The 16,688-nt window shown below is 35.6% G+C and overlaps 1 protein-coding gene across 8 annotated transcripts in view; it reads right to left on the bottom strand.

Moving 5' to 3' along the window:
• Positions 1-16,688, bottom strand: part of MNAT1 (MNAT1 component of CDK activating kinase) — a 219,102-nt gene that overhangs the window by 143,400 nt on the left and 59,014 nt on the right. For all 8 annotated transcript variants that reach the window (XR_012329960.1, XR_012329959.1, XR_012329963.1 and 5 more), the window contains exons 5-6: positions 7,672-7,812; positions 2,232-2,357 (exon numbers count right to left, since the gene is read on the bottom strand). Coding sequence is in view for 3 of the 8 variants with exons in the window: in XM_033851082.2 (XP_033706973.1) it covers positions 2,232-2,357; positions 7,672-7,812 (267 nt within the window). In the remaining 5 variants the exon portion in view is untranslated. The remainder of the gene's footprint in view (positions 1-2,231; positions 2,358-7,671; positions 7,813-16,688) is intronic.

Below are 16,688 nucleotides of genomic sequence, written 5' to 3' on the forward strand. Positions count from 1 at the left end.
TTCTTTTAACATTTCTTGCAAAAATGGTCTCCTGGCAAAAAATGCCCTCAGTTTTTGTCTGATAATTTTTATTTCTCCTTTACTTTTAAAGGATAATTTTGCACAGTACATTATTCTAGGTTGGTGGCTTTTTTCTCTCAACACCTTAAATAGTTCACTCCGCTCTCTTCTTGCTTGCATGGTTTCTAGGGAGAAGCCAGATAATAATTCTTATCTTTACTCCTCTATAAGTGAGGATTTTTCCCCCTCTGGCTTCTTCAGGATTTTTTTATCTTCGATTTTCTGTTATTTGAAAATAATATGCCTAGGTATAAGAATCTTTTTGGCATTTATCCTACTTGGTGTTCTCTGAACTCCCTGGACCTTTGGTTTGATGTCTGATGTTGATTTTGGGAAATTCACAGTCATTACTGTTTCAAATACTTCTTCTGTTCCTTTCTTTCTTCTCTGGTATTGCCATTATGCTTACGTTACACCTTTTGTAGTCACCCCACAGTCCTTGGATATTCTGTTCTTCTGTTCTGGTTTTTTTTTTTTGGTTTTTTTTGGTTTTTTTTTTTTGCGGTACGTGGGCCTCTCACTGTTGTGGCCTCTCCCGTTGCAGAGCACAGGCTCCGGATGCACAGGCTCAGTGGCCATGGCTCATGGGCCCAGCCGCTCCGCGGCATGTGGGATTTTCCCAGACCGGGGCACGAACCCGTTTTCCTCTGCATCAGCAGGCGGACTCTCAACCACTGCGCCACCAGGGAAGCCCTGTTCTGTTTTTTTTATTCCGGGCTTTTTCTCTTTGGTTTTCAGTTTCCAAGAATTCTACTGATACATCCTCTTGCTCAAGACTCTTTCCTCATGCATGTCCAATCTACTAATAAGGCCATCAAAAGCACTCTTCAATTCTGTTACAGTGTGTTTTTTTTCTCTAGCATTTCTTTTTGGTTCTTTCTTGGAACTTCCATCTCTCTACTTACATCGTCCATCTGTTCTTGCATGTGGTCTACTTTATCTATTAGCACTCTTAGCATATTAATCACAGTTGTTTTAAATTCCAAGTATGATAATTCCAACACCCCTGCCATATCTAATCCTGATTCTCATGCTTGCTCTGTCTCTTTCAATTGTGTTTTCTGCCTTTTAGTATATCTTATAATTTTTTTTTTGACAGCCAGGCATGATACACTTTTTAAAATGACCTTCTATAAACAGGTCTTTAGTAATATGGTGGTAAGGTGCGGGGTGGGGGGGGGGGATGGCTGAACAATGTATAGTCTTATGATAAGATCTCAGTCTTTTAGAAAGCCTGTGCTTCTGGACTGTGAACTTCACACACACACTTCTCAATCCATCTCCCTCCCCTCAGGTGGAACAGGATGGCTAGAGTGAGCTGAAGTTGTGTATTTCCCTTCACCCACACCAGTTAGCCTCTGATAAAACTCCAGCAGGTTAGGCTCTGGTGAAATAGTTTATCCTAAGGGCAAGCCTTGTTAGGAGGAACAGAATGCTCTGGCATATTTCAAAGTCATTCCTTTTCCCCCTCCTCTATCAAAAGCATGAGGGGATTTTTCTGATATTTACTGAGAGAATCTGGTAGAGACACAACAGGTAAGACTCACAAAAATGTGGGGCCTCTGATGACCGGTTTCCCCTGGAGTTTTTAACTCTCAGAGTTGCCCACACTGAACCTCCAGCAATTTGTCAACCAATTCAGGTTTCCCTACACCAGCACTGGCTTCCAACAAGGTTGCTGCTCTAGTGAACTGTGATTCACTGTAGTCTCTGCTGGTCTCTCCAATTTTAAGGGCAGTGGTTTGCTTTGTGACCTCTCTACTAAAAAAGTCGTTGATTTTTCAGTGTGTTCAGGTTTCTACTTGTTGTTAGGATGGAGTGGCAACTTCCAAGCTTCTTACATGCCATAACCAGAAAGCAGAAGTTTGCATTTTCTTTTAAGAAATGTTTTTCTACACCACAAGCTTAAAAACTTATGTAGAATAATAAAACACATACAAACTCAATATCATATAGAACAAAACTGTGTTACATACTTTGTAAATTATTTATTTATTATTTTTCACTTTCCTCTTACAATGCACATATTTATATTTCTAGACATGTAGCCTAGATCAGACACTGTTCTTAAATATTTGAACCTCCCCGTTTATCTATAAAAATCAATATAAAATTATAAACTATAATCCTTGAAATATATCTTCCAAACAAGTGATTAAAATACAGCTTACCATTTTGATGCCTGTGGAAAATGTCACTGGTTTTGTAGGTTTAGGTTTCTCAAGTTGCATTTCCAGTTGGGTAGATCTATCTTTATGCTGAGCCAAAAGTAGAGCAACGGGGAGATCAGAACTCTCCTGCAAGAAAAGTTAAAATGTGAAAGTTAAAAGTTAAAAGTTAAAAATAAAAGCAATGAGTCTTTTATTTTAAATTATGCCTTTCCATAAACATTTGATGTCAACCTAGGTATTCACTTTATGGAGAACACTTTACAAAAAACTTTAACAATCCATAATAAGAAAAGGCTGCTTTAGACTCATAAATCAAAATAACCTACAAAAAAGGATTTTTATAAAATCCACATTAAAGACAATATAATAGGGTCTTATTTCATCTAGCAAAACCAACCATATTTATTAAAATAAAAAAATTAGAAGCTAATCACAAAAATAGTACAAAGTACTATAACTTAGATCAGATGTTTATCTAAGTACTATAACTTAGATCAGATGTTTATCTAAGACACATTTCTTTTTTACCAGTGAATTCAGACCAGTCTGAAATTGTTTCCCATTAGATTTCACCTGAGGCCGTTTGGAAATGATCCTTGCTCTGTTTTGCACAATGGAATGATTGTTAAGTACAATCAAAAGACATTTATCAATATTTTCTCCTTTATTGACTTATTTTTATAAATAATTTATCTTTATAAATTTTTTAATTAACAAAATAACAGTAAACACTTTTAATATCTTATATTGATACTAAATCAGGGCCACTATTTACACAAATCTGTACACACACATATTAATAACACAAATTACTAACTCTTATATGTAGACTGTCATTTATTCTGTTTAACATGAAGTCTTCTCACATGTTTAAAGTGATGCAGAGCTAAGATCTAAACTAAATGTATCCAGACATTTTCCTTTCTGAGCTGTCAGTTAAATAAGAACACAGAAACACATGCAAAAGGAAACCAGGAAGGAAGGAGATCATATACAAACATATGCAAAGACACATACTACTTTCTATATCTGTAAACAAAAATGAAGGTACAAACACATTTCAGTCTCCTATACCAAGGTGACCTAGGAAAACAGTCTTCAAATGGCCCACAGAGTTTTAAAATAGTAACTACCCAGAATTTAATCCTGAAAAAACTATATTGTTACACATTTCATAGTATAAAAGTAAAGACATAGCAGAATCTAATTTTCTTTCCAAAACCAACAACTTAATATTTTGGGGCACAAATATGGCTAATTAATATATTTCAAGGACTTGTTTAAAAGTTATAGTACAGAAGAAATTCAAGTAACAAGCCATTTATTTCCATAGCATCATCCTAGAATAAATCTGTATCTCAAAACTTTGTAACAGAAGCGCTATGCAAGAGCAAATGTTACAAAGATTAAAACTTTTAAAAGTAAATGGAAAAACACAAATTTTATTTATAAAATAGAACTTTATTAAGGATCAAAATTCTTAAGACATGGCTTTAGCAATACTGAAGGAGGATGAATAAAATACACTATGACAACATACTTGACTACCTTTCATATTCTACAACAAAGCGTTAGTAATGCATTAATAATAGTATTTCTGTGAATTCCTGCAGCTATTCCTATTTCCATTAGGAATTTTATAATAAAATGTAAATTTAAAGAATATTTTAAATGGGCGGTGGCCCAAAATATCTTTTAAAATCTCTAACTACCTTTTCATATGTAAAAACTAACAGAAGAAAAATAAATTTCCTTGGCTAAAATGCTAAATCATTGCTTCCTAATTAATACTCTAAGTGAATTCAAATTCCATACCTGGTACTTACCCTAAAAAGTAAAAGTTCTCATGTAAAAGTAAGACAATGTGTGCACTTCAAAAAAGTTGCTAATCAATACTTTGCCTGTTTTAATCCTGGTTTCACCTTCACATAAAAGAACCAGAATATCAAAATGTCTTGATAAAACAGTTGAAATTTAATAAAAATAAACATTCTAGAAAGCTAAAACTAATTTTGATACTAAGGCAATACAATTTACTTTAAATCTGCTGTACTCCACTTTAGCAATCAAAACTTTGGAGACTGAAAATCTTTGTAAATGTTAAACTAGAAGGACTTCCCCGGTGACACAGTGGTTAAGAGTCCGCCTGCCAGTGCAGCGGACGAAGGTACAGGCCCTGGTCTGGGAGGATCCGACATGCCACGGAGCAGCTGGGCCCATGCACCACAACTGCTAAGCCTGTGCTCTGGAGCCCGCCCGATGCAGCTGCTGGGCCCGTGTGCCACAACTACTGAAGTTGTGGTCCGCAGCAAGAGAGGCCACCACAGTGAGAAGCCCGCGCACCACAGCAAGGAGTGGCCCTCGCTCTCTGTAACTAGAGAGGAAGCCCGCGAACAGCAACAAAGACCCAACGCAGCCAAAAATAAATTAAAAAAAAAAAGCTAAACTAGAAATAAGCAGGAGTTCTAACAACAACAACAAAAAAATCTACAGAGTAAAATAAACTATGGGAAACATACATGCTCTCAGAAACACAAAAAATGCAGATTCAGCCTTTCAAGTTATTTCATTCTTCTTAGCTTTCCATTTTTACCCTGAAAGGTTCCCTAAGCTACATTGATTGCCTGAAGGTACACTGCTTAATATTTAAAGAAATTTTAATTAAGACTACCTGTAATACTCATTAAAAGCTTTATAATGACCATTTTTAAATGATTATTTTAACTGACTTAAAGCAAGCCATCTGGTAAACAATATTCTAATAAAAATCAGCTACTGCTTTTGACAATATTAGCCCTTAACAAAATTTAAGACATAGCTGAAGAGAATTTTCAAACAAGAATATAAAAAGATTTAATAAGCCAGGACCTGTTTAAAAATCTTTTTCCAAACTTTAAAAAAAAAAAAAAACCTGAATTTACAGTTAGGATTAAATAAATGGACATTTTAGGCAACATTATAGTAAATGCTAAGCCATAAACATTAAGACCATAACATTAAAATCCTGTCACATCATACAGTATAGTGTAATGCCAATGCTTTTATAAAAGGTTAAAAAGTAACTTGTAGCACAAGGACCAGAAACAGCAGAAAAAAAATGCTAATAAGTTGTGCTTATACTAGTTGCCTAAATTAGATCCAGAGAATCATTCTAAGATTTAAGCTTCTAGATATATTTATAGATGCCAATTCAATCTTTCTTAATAAAATCTAACACATGAACATACATAGAAAAAAATACAATGTATTCTTTTACTTAATAAGGATTCAGGAGGATAAAAAGAAATTTAATGAATTCTTTCAGTTAGTCAATAAGGATGAAATATATGTTAGCATTTTAACAAAAAAATTTTAATAAATATTAAAAAATTAAAGTAACAATATTTAAATATAAATTTAAATATGAAAATGAGAAATTCAAATTGAATTGGTATTTAAACCAATCTGTTGTAATTAATTGTTCTAATGAATACAGTAAATTGTTAAGGATTATTTAACCACTGTGTTACATGATCTAAACAGTAAAGAAAGTATGCACAGTAATGACTTGCAGGTGAAGAAAACAGGAAGGGGGAGCAGTTCTTAACAAAAGCCAATATTAACTCCAGATTATACACAACGTACAACATTGGCAGTTGCAGCTCAATTGCCAAGAACAGCTCAATGAGGCAGCAAAACTTCATGCTAAAAGACTAAAGACAAAAAGAATATGCAAAAATAATTGCTATGCAAAACCAGCTTATCTCAAAATCAAAACTAAAAACGCTTTATACTAAATGGAACATTTTTAAAAAGTTAAAGTGTATTTTCGTCTTATATCTAAGTTCTGTGTTTGGAATTAACTCAATTAATTGTATAGCGGAAAGCATTACCAAAGAAAACTCTGCATAAAATGATGAGAGAAACAACCTTTCAAAAAAATAATTGTAACATGAATCTTTACTAATTCCTTCTTTAAAGTTTTTAATTTCTCACAAGCTACATGTCTATGAAAAAAATGTAAAACATGACATGCATCATTTCAACTGTTAAAGCCACAACTGCCACTTAATAGTTTCAAAAAAAATTAATGGAAGTTAGGGATTTCCCTGGTGGCACAGGGGATAAGACTCCATGATCCCAATGCAGGGGGCCCAGGTTCAATCCCTGGTCATGGAACTAGATCCCACGTGCATGCCACAACTAAGAGTTCTCATGCCACAACTAAGGAGCCCTGGGGACACAAGTAAGGAGCCCACCTGCCGCAACTAAGACCTGATGCAACCAAATATAAAAATAAATAAATATTAAAAAGAAAAATCAATGGAAGTTACTAAGGAAAAAAAACATATTCTATTTTATACACTGCTGTCCTAATTTTTTTTTCCTTTCTTGGCGCAACGGCACACGGTGCAGCCTGCAGTATCTCATTTCCCAACCAGGGACTGAACCCAGGCCATGGCACTGAAAGCGCCAAATCCTAACCACTAGACCACCAGGGAACTCCCTGTCCTCATTTTTAGAACCAAATTTACATTTCATTCATACAAAGTAGATAGGGTTTATGATAAGCATTTTCTGTCTGAGCCTCACTAAGGCCTTTACCCTTACTTTTCCTTTACTTTCTCACCTACTTCTAATTTAAATTATCTTGCTTTCTCTTTTTATTCCTGGTTATATGGCTTAAATGCTTTTAGGGCAAAAGCACAGTAGAAAAATATACACATACACTTTTACCTGATCATAGAATAACAAACAGCATAGCAACTAGTAGACTGAGGAGTTAAGTGTGTTAACACCACATGGAAACTAATTATGGGTCCAGAAAGGGGAAAGGAAGGATGTAAAAAGACTTTACTGGAAAGGACGATTTTCTAATTGTGATTTCATCAATATCACAATGGTTTATAAGCATCAAATAATATTCTCCAATCTATGAAACACTTCATAAACCTTGGTTATAATTACTGCTATTATCTAACAATGTTGTCTACTTAGGGAGCTAATAACTAGAAAACACCAATAACTTGCAAGACATTGCCATTTCTTTCAAATGTATTTTTTTCATGCAAAAATATGAAACGTAGTTCTCACAGAGTAACCAGAGTCACTAAAACTTCAGCATGAAGCCAAAACACTTGAAAATGAGCTAGTTATTAGAAAACCAGTATTAATCAGGAGAAAAATGCTCTGAAAACAATATGTTTTTGTCAGTAAGCTCAGAAACACATCAACAACCTACTAATAGTAAACTGGCTTATGTTAGTTATAATATCACTCTCTTACCTGAAAATAAAATGGATATTGACAAACGTTTTTTTTTTAAATAAAGGAACAGAAGGTGAATAAACCAGCACAAACTATAGAAATGCTATTTAAATACCATTACCCAGAATAATAAATAGGGAAGATAAACCCTGAAGACAAATGATTTTTTATCACAATTAACATTAATACCTACCAGTTCATCTAAAAAAGCCTGCTTATTCTTCCTTTTTAGAATCTGCTGCAGTTGTTCTTCTTTTTGTATAAATAGTCTTCTTTGTTCATTTTCCTGTCGTTCTACCTCTAAAGCTTCTTCCAATTCCTCCTGTTCCCGAGTCTAAAACAGAAACATTGATATATGGCATGGAATAAATTTAGTAACCAAAATCAACCCTATACCATACTCTTTACCTCCTTTCTTAGAAGCATAAAATGCACTAGTCACTAATTGTTTAATAGTGCAGCAATTCCACTTCAAAAGAACTAGAATTCATTTTATTTCATGTGGACATGTTACTATTAAAGAGAATGACATCTAGCACTAAATGAACACCTAAACAAAGTACACTGAGCCCAGCTGCAGAATTGTAGAAACTGCTTAATAATGTCTTTATTTTAGGAGATTTAACAAGAAAAACACAATAAAACAAAAAACCCAACAACAAATAGATAATCTCCATATAGAACTATTGATTGAAACACTCCATATAAAAGACTGGTTTATTTAATAGAAACAATTTTCAGAATATATAAGATAATGAAAAGTTATCATAGGAGTTAGCTTCTTTTTCCCAAGTTAAAATAAGTCTTTCTGATGCTTGAGCTCCAAATAGCATTCATTTAAGGTAAGTTATGAAAAGCTGAAGTCATTTTCTAACACAAGCATATAAATTTCAAGGGTCCTCTTTGTGGACTGAAAAATTCAAAATCCAGAGCTAATATGTAGAGAGAATGAACTACAGGCCTACTCATTTCCCTTTTATGAAGTTCCTCAGAAATATTAAATACTTCCAGGTTCTGAAATTTATTCCAACTCTAACTTGTACTTAAAAGCAATATTATACCTAGCCTCTGCTCTTTAAGTCTTCTGAATGAGAAATATAGTAAAATCTGAATGGCTTTAGTTTAAATCCTTGACTGTTGCTATTGAAAATGTAATACCTTTTTTTTTTTTCTAATTCAACAAGACATTGAGAATTTATGGCACCTCAAGACAAATACAGAATAGAGGGAGAGAGTATAATACATTTGGGGATCACTAACATAATATATGAATTAACAGAGACCTCAGAGAAAAGTACATTTTTATGTAAAATAATAATTAAAACACTCTATTAGATTTTTTTCACTTCACAAATTAAACTCCCCAAAGAAACAAGATTCCCAATTAAAAAGTGTTTCACTTATAATTCAAACTCAGTATATGCAAAATTAAGTTTAGCATTTGGTTTCCCAAAGCTGATCACCCTCCTGTATTCCTGATTTCTGCTAAGCGCACACCTACATCTCAGGCAACTCAAGTTGAAACCTCAAAGTCATCTCTGTTTACCCCCTCTCCCACAACCCCATTCCTCTTAAATTAAATCAGTTGCTAAGTCCTATTAGCATCTCTCCCTGTAATTTTACAAACCTCTATTACTGAGGTTACTATTCTAACTCAGGCACCCAGTGGAGAAGAGAATTCAAACTTGATTTAAAAGGATTACTAGGAATAAATGTAAAAAGTTAGGGGGTGAGATATGAGGGCTAGAAAAGTGAATTACTGGACTATAGGTCCATAAGCAGAAAAGGATGAGTCTCATGATGAAACAGTGACATATAAGTAATAAGTACGACAAGTGACAGAGAGGTATACACAGAGTACAGCTGGGACAGAATTGATAGAGTGGTAAATTCTCCTTGCAATGATGGAGGACAGGTAGAGTTAGAAAAGATTTCGTATACAGTGTTATGGGTTGAATGTGTGCCCCCAATATATATATTGAAGTTTTAACCCCTGGTACCCATAAATGTGACCTTATTTGGAAATAGGGTCTTTGCAGATGTAATCAAGTTAAGATAGGTCATACTGGAAATTTTGCCACAGACACATGGGGAGAAGGCCATGTGAAGACAGAGGCAGAAATCAGAGTGGTGCCAAAGGTACTAGAAAAGGCAAAGAAAGATGCTTCCCTAGAGCTTTCAGAGAGACCATGACCCTGATGACACCTTGATTTCAGACTTCTAGCCTACAGAAGCCTGTTCTTGAAGAGAACAAATTCCTGTTGTTATAAATCACCCAGTTTTGGTAATTTGTTTTAACAGTCCTAGGTAACTAATATATGGAGGTTGAGCAGACTTCAAACGGTAGGTATTTACCCCCACTGGAGAGTGGAAGAGCCATTTAGGCAGAGAAAACAAAGGTGCAAAGACATGAATAAAGCTGGAATGCTTGGTATGGCCAAGTCATGAAGTATGGGAGTTGGGGAAAGCTCTAGATAAAGCTGGAGAGGCAAGCAGACGGCAGATCATGGAAAGTCGACCATACCATACTAAGGGATGCATTTATGCCATACTAAGGCAACTGGGAAGACATTAGAGTTTGGAAAGAGGACTAGAAGCAGTGAAGAATACATATCAGTGGGGTTCAAGACTGAAGACAGGAAGACTAGCTAGAAGAATATTTCAATAACTCAAGTAAGAAATAATGAGGACCCTAAGTAAGGTAACAATAATATAATTAGAGGAGGAACCAGGTTTGAAAGGTCATAAGGAAAGACTATCAACAATATATGAAGACTGACCAGATATGGCTAGAACACTTAGATAAAGAATGTAATAGGAGAAACAGGTGGGAGAGTGAAGATTAAAAAGTTCGATTATGGGGGCTTCCCTGGTGGCGCAGTGATTGAGAGTCCGCCTGCTGATGCAGGGGACACGGGTTCGTGCCCCGGTCCGGGAAGATCCCACATGCTGCGGAGCAGCTGGGCCCGTGAGCCATGGCCGCTGAGCCTGCGTGTCCGGAGCCTATGCTCCGCAAAGGGAGAGCCACAACAGTGAGAGGCCTGCGTACCGCAAAAAAAAAAAGGAAAAGAAAAAAAATATGTTCAATTATGATGAACGTAGATGCAAAAATCCTCAACAAAATATTAGCAAACCAAATTCAACAATACATTAAAAGGATTATATAACATAATCATGTGGAATTTATCCCAGGAGTGCAAGGATGGTTAAACATCCACAAATCATCAATGTGATACACCACATTTACAAATTGAAAAATAAAAAGCATATGGTCATCTCAATAGATGCAAAAAGGTCTTCTGATAAAATTCAACATCGATTTATGATAAAAACTCTAAACAAGTGAGCACAGAGAACATAATTCAACATAATGAAGGCCAAATATGACAAGCCCACGACTAATATCATACTCAACAGTGAAAAGCTGAAAGCATTTCCTCTGAGATCAGGAACAAGACAAGGATGCCCACTCTTGCCACTTTTATTTATAACATAGTACCACAAGTCCTAGCCACAGCAATCAGACAAAAAAAGAAATAAAAGGAATTCAGATTGGAAAGGAAGAAGAAAAACTGTCACTGTTTACGGATGGCATGATACTGTATATAGAAAATCCTAAAGATGCCAACAAAATACCTATTAGAACTCATCAATGAATTCAGTAAACTTGCAGGATACAAAATTAGTATATAGAAATCTGTTGCATTTCTATACACTAACAACAAACTATCAGAAAGATAAATTAATCTCATTTACATCTGTATCAAAACAAATAAAATACCTAGGAATTCATCTAACTAAGGAGGTAAAAGACCTGTACAGAGAACACTATAATACACTGACAAAAGAAACTGAAGACAAGACAAACAAATGGAAAGATATACTGTGCTCATGGCTTGGAAGAATTAATATTGTTAAAATGGCCATACTACCCCAAGGCAATCTACAGATTCAATGCAATCCCTATCAAAATACCAATGGCATTTTTCACAGAACTAGAACAAATAATTCTTTTTGTGTATGGCAACACAAAAGACCCCAAGTAGCCAAAACAATCATGAGAAAGAAGAACAAAGCTGGAGGTATCACACTCCCTGATTTCAAACTATAATACCAAGCCACAATCTTCAAAAAAATATGGTACTGGTACAAAAACAGAGATCAATGGAACAGAATAGAGAGCCCAGAAATAAACCCACACTTATATGGGAAATTAATCTATGACAAAGGAGGCAAGAATATATAATGAGGAATGGTTTTGCAAAAACTGGACAGCTACATGCAAAAGAATTAAACTGGACTACTTTCTCATACCATATACAAAAATAAACTCCAAAGGGACTGAAGACTTAAATGTAAGTCCTGACACCATAAAACTCTTAGAAGAAAACACTGGTAGTATGGTCTTTAACGTCAGTCTTAGCAAACTATAAATCTGATAAGGGGTTAATATCCAAAATATACAAAGAATTCATAGAGCTCAACATCAAAAAACAAACAACCTGGGACTTCCCCAGTGGTGCAGTGGTTAAGAATCCGCCTGCCAGTGCAGGGGACACAAGTTCAATCCCTGGTCCAGGAAGATCCCACATGCCACAGAGCAACTAAGCCCGTACGCCATAACTACTGAGCTGTGCTTTAGAGCCTGCGAGCGACCACTACTGAGCCCACGTGCTGCAACTACTGAAGCCCACGTGCCTAGATCCCGTGCTCCGCAACAAGAGAAGCCACTGCTATGAGAAGCTCGCGCACCGTTATGAAGTAGCCCCCCCTCGCCGCAACTAGAGAAAGTCCGCGCAGCAACAAAGACACAATGCAGCCCAAGAAAACAATAATAAATAAATAATCTTTTAAAAACAAACAAACAATCTGATTAAAAAATGGGCAAAGAACCTGAATAGACTTTTTTCCAGAGAAGACATACAGATGGCCAAAAGGCACAGGAAAAGATGCTCAACATCACTAATCATCAGGGAAATGCAAATCAAAACCACAATGAGATATCACCTCACACCTGTCAGAATGGCTACAATCAAAAAGAAAACAAATAACAAATGCTGTCAAGGATGTGGAGAAAAGGGGACCCTAGCGCACTCTTGGTGGGAATGTAAATTGGTGCAGACACTATGGAAAACAATAAGCTTCCTCAAAAAATTAGAAACAGAACTACCATACAATCCAGCAAATCTGGGTACTTATCCAAAGAAAATAAAAACACTAATTTGAAAAGATATATGCATCCCAATGTTCATTTATGCATTATTTACAATAGCCAAGATAATGGAAGCACCTTAAGTACCCATCAATAATAGAAGCATGGATAAAAAAAGATGTGAGATATAGATATATATAGATATAGATATATATACATATATACAATCAAATATTACTCAGCCATAAAAAAAGAATGAAATCTTGCCATTTGGATTAACCTAGATGGTATTATGCTAAGTTAAATAAGTCAGACAGAGAAAGACAAATACTGTATGATTTCACTTACTTTGGAATCTAAAAAACAAAACCAGTGAACAAAAACAGCAAAACAGAGTCACAGATACAGAGAACAAACAGGTGGTTGCCAGAGGGGAGGGGGGATGAGGAATGAGAGAAATAGGTGAGGAAGATCAAGAGGTACAAAATTCCAGTTACAAAATAAATAAGTCACAGGTATGAAATACACAGTGTGGGAGAATACAGTCAACAGGAATGCAGTATCTTTGTATCATGATGGTAACCATACAATCAAAATGGTAACTTGACTTATCATGGTGACCATTTTGAAATGTATAGAAATATCGAATCACTATGTTGTGCACCAGGAACTAAAACAATGTTGTAGGTCAATTATACTACAAAAACGAACGAACAAATCACTGAAAAAGAGATCAGATTTGTGATTACCAGAAGCAGGGGCTAGGCGGAGGAGGAATTGGATAAAGGTAGTCAAAAGGTACCAACTTCCAGTTATAAGATTAGCTAGGGATGCAATGTACAACATGATAAATATAATAGACACTGCTGCATATATGAAAGTTCTTATGAGAGTAAATCCTAAGAGTTCTCACCATAAGGAAAAGATTTTTTTCTTTTATTTTGTATCTATATGATGATGGATATTTACTAAACTTATTGTGATAATTATTTCCTGAGATATATATGTCAAATCATTATGCTGTATACCTTAAACTTACATAGTGTCATATGTCAATTATGTACAGCTCAATAAAACTGGAAGGAAAAGAAAATTCAGTTCTGGAATGCTGAATCACAAATGCCTTTAATGCATCCAGAAAAAATGTCGATTAACCAATTACAGATATATGGACGTATCACATATAATTCTTGGAGCTCAGGAGGAAAACAACGGGCTGCAGAAACACTTGAGAGTAATCAGTGTAAAGGATTAACTCTTAAAGAGAAGCACCGAGAGGAATCCAAGTGTTTAAGAAACAGAAAGGAAAGAGAAGCCTCTTAGAAGGATGAAAGAGGAAGGTGAGAGCAGCAGGATGAAGAGAATGGAGTGGCCCCACAGAATCAAGGAAGAGTTTCACCATCAAGGGAGAAGCCTGCATCAAATACTGCCCTGCCTACAGACCAAATGACATTCAGACCAACAAAGAGTCTATTGGCTTTGTCAATGAGAAACTGGTAGCCTCAATTTTCTCACTGTATTTAAGTATTTTGAAAATAGAAAGCCTCAATAAATATTGGTTGGCTAGCTAGCTGATTGAATAACTGGGAAAATAGCTGTCATTAAAAATCAAACATTGGGGGCACAAAGAAGGTATTGGACTGGGAGAAGGGAAGCAGGCTTAAAGACTAGAAGGTCTCTGTTTTCTCCCTATTAATGGCACCACCTTACCCAATCAACCTTTACCTCCCACTTCTAATCCATCATTAGGACTTCCTATTTCAAACTCAAAACATTTCTCGAATTCATCCCTACCTCTCCATTCCTTGTTTAAGTCACCTCTGAACTCGCCTACAAGACTGCAATAACCTCCCATTGGCCTCCTAAACTCCAGGTTTGATCCTCTCAAATTCAACCTCCACAAAAGCAATAAATCTATTCTAATAAGGACAATACTTTATTATCACTTTGCTTAATACCGTTCAATGACAATCATTAACAGCTAGGTTTCTATAACATTACTCTAAGGAATCCTGGGAATTCCCTAATAAGATGTCTAAGGTACACTACAGAAGAGACTGAGCAGATGGGAATTCAAGGCTATTCGTCCTCCCGCTGTTGATTCAACAAACGTATTCAGAGTAAGGTTTCATTTGAAGAAAAGGTTCACCTGCTAAAACATACAAACAACTGGTCAATATAAGCCCAAATTACTTTTCACAATACATAAGGCCTTATGTTACCTAGGCTCTTTCTACTTCAGTTTCAACTCTCTATTGAACTTGGCAATATAGAACTACTTACAATTCTCAGCGCTCTCTGTGATTATCCATGCCGTCTTGCCTTTGCTCATGATTTCTTTCTGCCTGGAATGTCTTTGTGCAGCTTCCCAACCCACCCCTTTCCCGTCTTCTACAACTTGGTAACTTCTACTTGTTCTTCAAAGCTCCATTCAGGCATTATCTCACCTGGAATGCCTTTCCCAATCTTCCTAGAACAGATTAGGTATCCCTCTTCTGTATTCCCGTAATAGCAAGCACACAGAACTCTCCATGTGCCTAAGTCATTGTACTGAAATTACCTGGTCCCTACAGAACCAGGGTTCTTATTCATCTTTGTATACTATGTGTTTAGCAGACGTTCAACAAATGCTTATTGAACTAAAGTTTTTTTTGCTAAATTGATAGACATTCTATGCAGCAATATCTGCTGCTCATGAGAATCCAGAAAACGGAAGATAAAAATTAAGCTAATCTTCACTAAAAGTCTATTTCAAGATTAGTTCACCTTTATTCAGTTTCTCCATGTTCACAATTGATGCTAGGTGCCAGCTCCATGAGACAAATAAGATCTCGTTAGCAGACAACTCAGTAATAGTTTCTCTATGTCAGAAATGGGTCATTTCATTGTGCCTAATCATGCAAGAGATTGCTTTTTTTTCCTTTTTGACACAATTCTGATAGTTTTGGAACAGTAAGACTTCAACTTTCACAAAGACATTAAAGGCAAGTTGCTACCTCAGGTTTACAAAAAGACATCAGTCATATAGTCCACACTCCTTGGGCCACTTGAGAACTGTCTCTACCCAATGATACCATAGTTACTGATGTTATGTAATTATGTTATGTTAATTTGCACCATCTTAAAAAATGGTCCTATGTCTGTATTTATGCCCAAAACAAATAGTGATAGTAAGTATCACTAATAGATAAAATGCTCAGCACAGAATGACCAATTAATAAATGATAATGAATTACTGACCAAAATCCTTTGTTATAAGATCCAGGTGCTAAACGTTAATATGAAGAATAAATGCAGTCACTGTAACATGCATTACATAAAATACAAGTTGATCCTTGTACAACACAGGGGGTTAGGGGCACTGACCCTTTGCACAATTGAAAATCTGTGTATAATTTATAGTCTGCCCTCCTTATCAGTGGTTCCCACTGTATCTACAGTTCTGCATCCAAGGATTCAACCAACTTCTCATCGTGTGGTACTGTAGCATTTACTATTGAAAATAATCCAGGTGTTAAGCGGACCCGCGCAGTTCAAACTTGTGTTGTTCAAGGGTCAACTGTATTCAATAACCTATCATTATAAAGTTTTCAGATAATTAGAAATTCCTACTTTAAAATAATATAACCAGTCTAAAATTAGATTATTCTTTCAACATCAATATTATTTGCTACTTTAAAACGATAAATGAAAACAGCACTCACTTGAAAAGAACCTCATTAATTTAAACAGACCTAATGCAACAAGTTACCTGGGCATACCTATTTTGCATGTATCTTCTGATGTACCCAGAGAAGGCTACTGGGCAAAGAGAGTAATTTTTATGGCACACTGATGCTTTCAGAAATGAGACACCTTTCTAAGGAAGCCAGGCTGGATATGAATGGAATAGAACGTCAATTCCTTGAGAGTTTTATTGCAGGAAAGAAGTGCCTAAATGAAACACTTAAAGACTATAAAAAGGAAGTCCTTCTAAGTACAAGACGAAAATACAAGCTATGTAATCCAAATATATCTATATCATTTTTACCAATGATTACAAATTCCTGATACAGTAC

The sequence above is a fragment of the Tursiops truncatus genome, chromosome 2 (genome assembly GCF_011762595.2).
Source record: "Tursiops truncatus isolate mTurTru1 chromosome 2, mTurTru1.mat.Y, whole genome shotgun sequence".
Classification (NCBI taxonomy): domain Eukaryota; kingdom Metazoa; phylum Chordata; class Mammalia; order Artiodactyla; family Delphinidae; genus Tursiops; species Tursiops truncatus.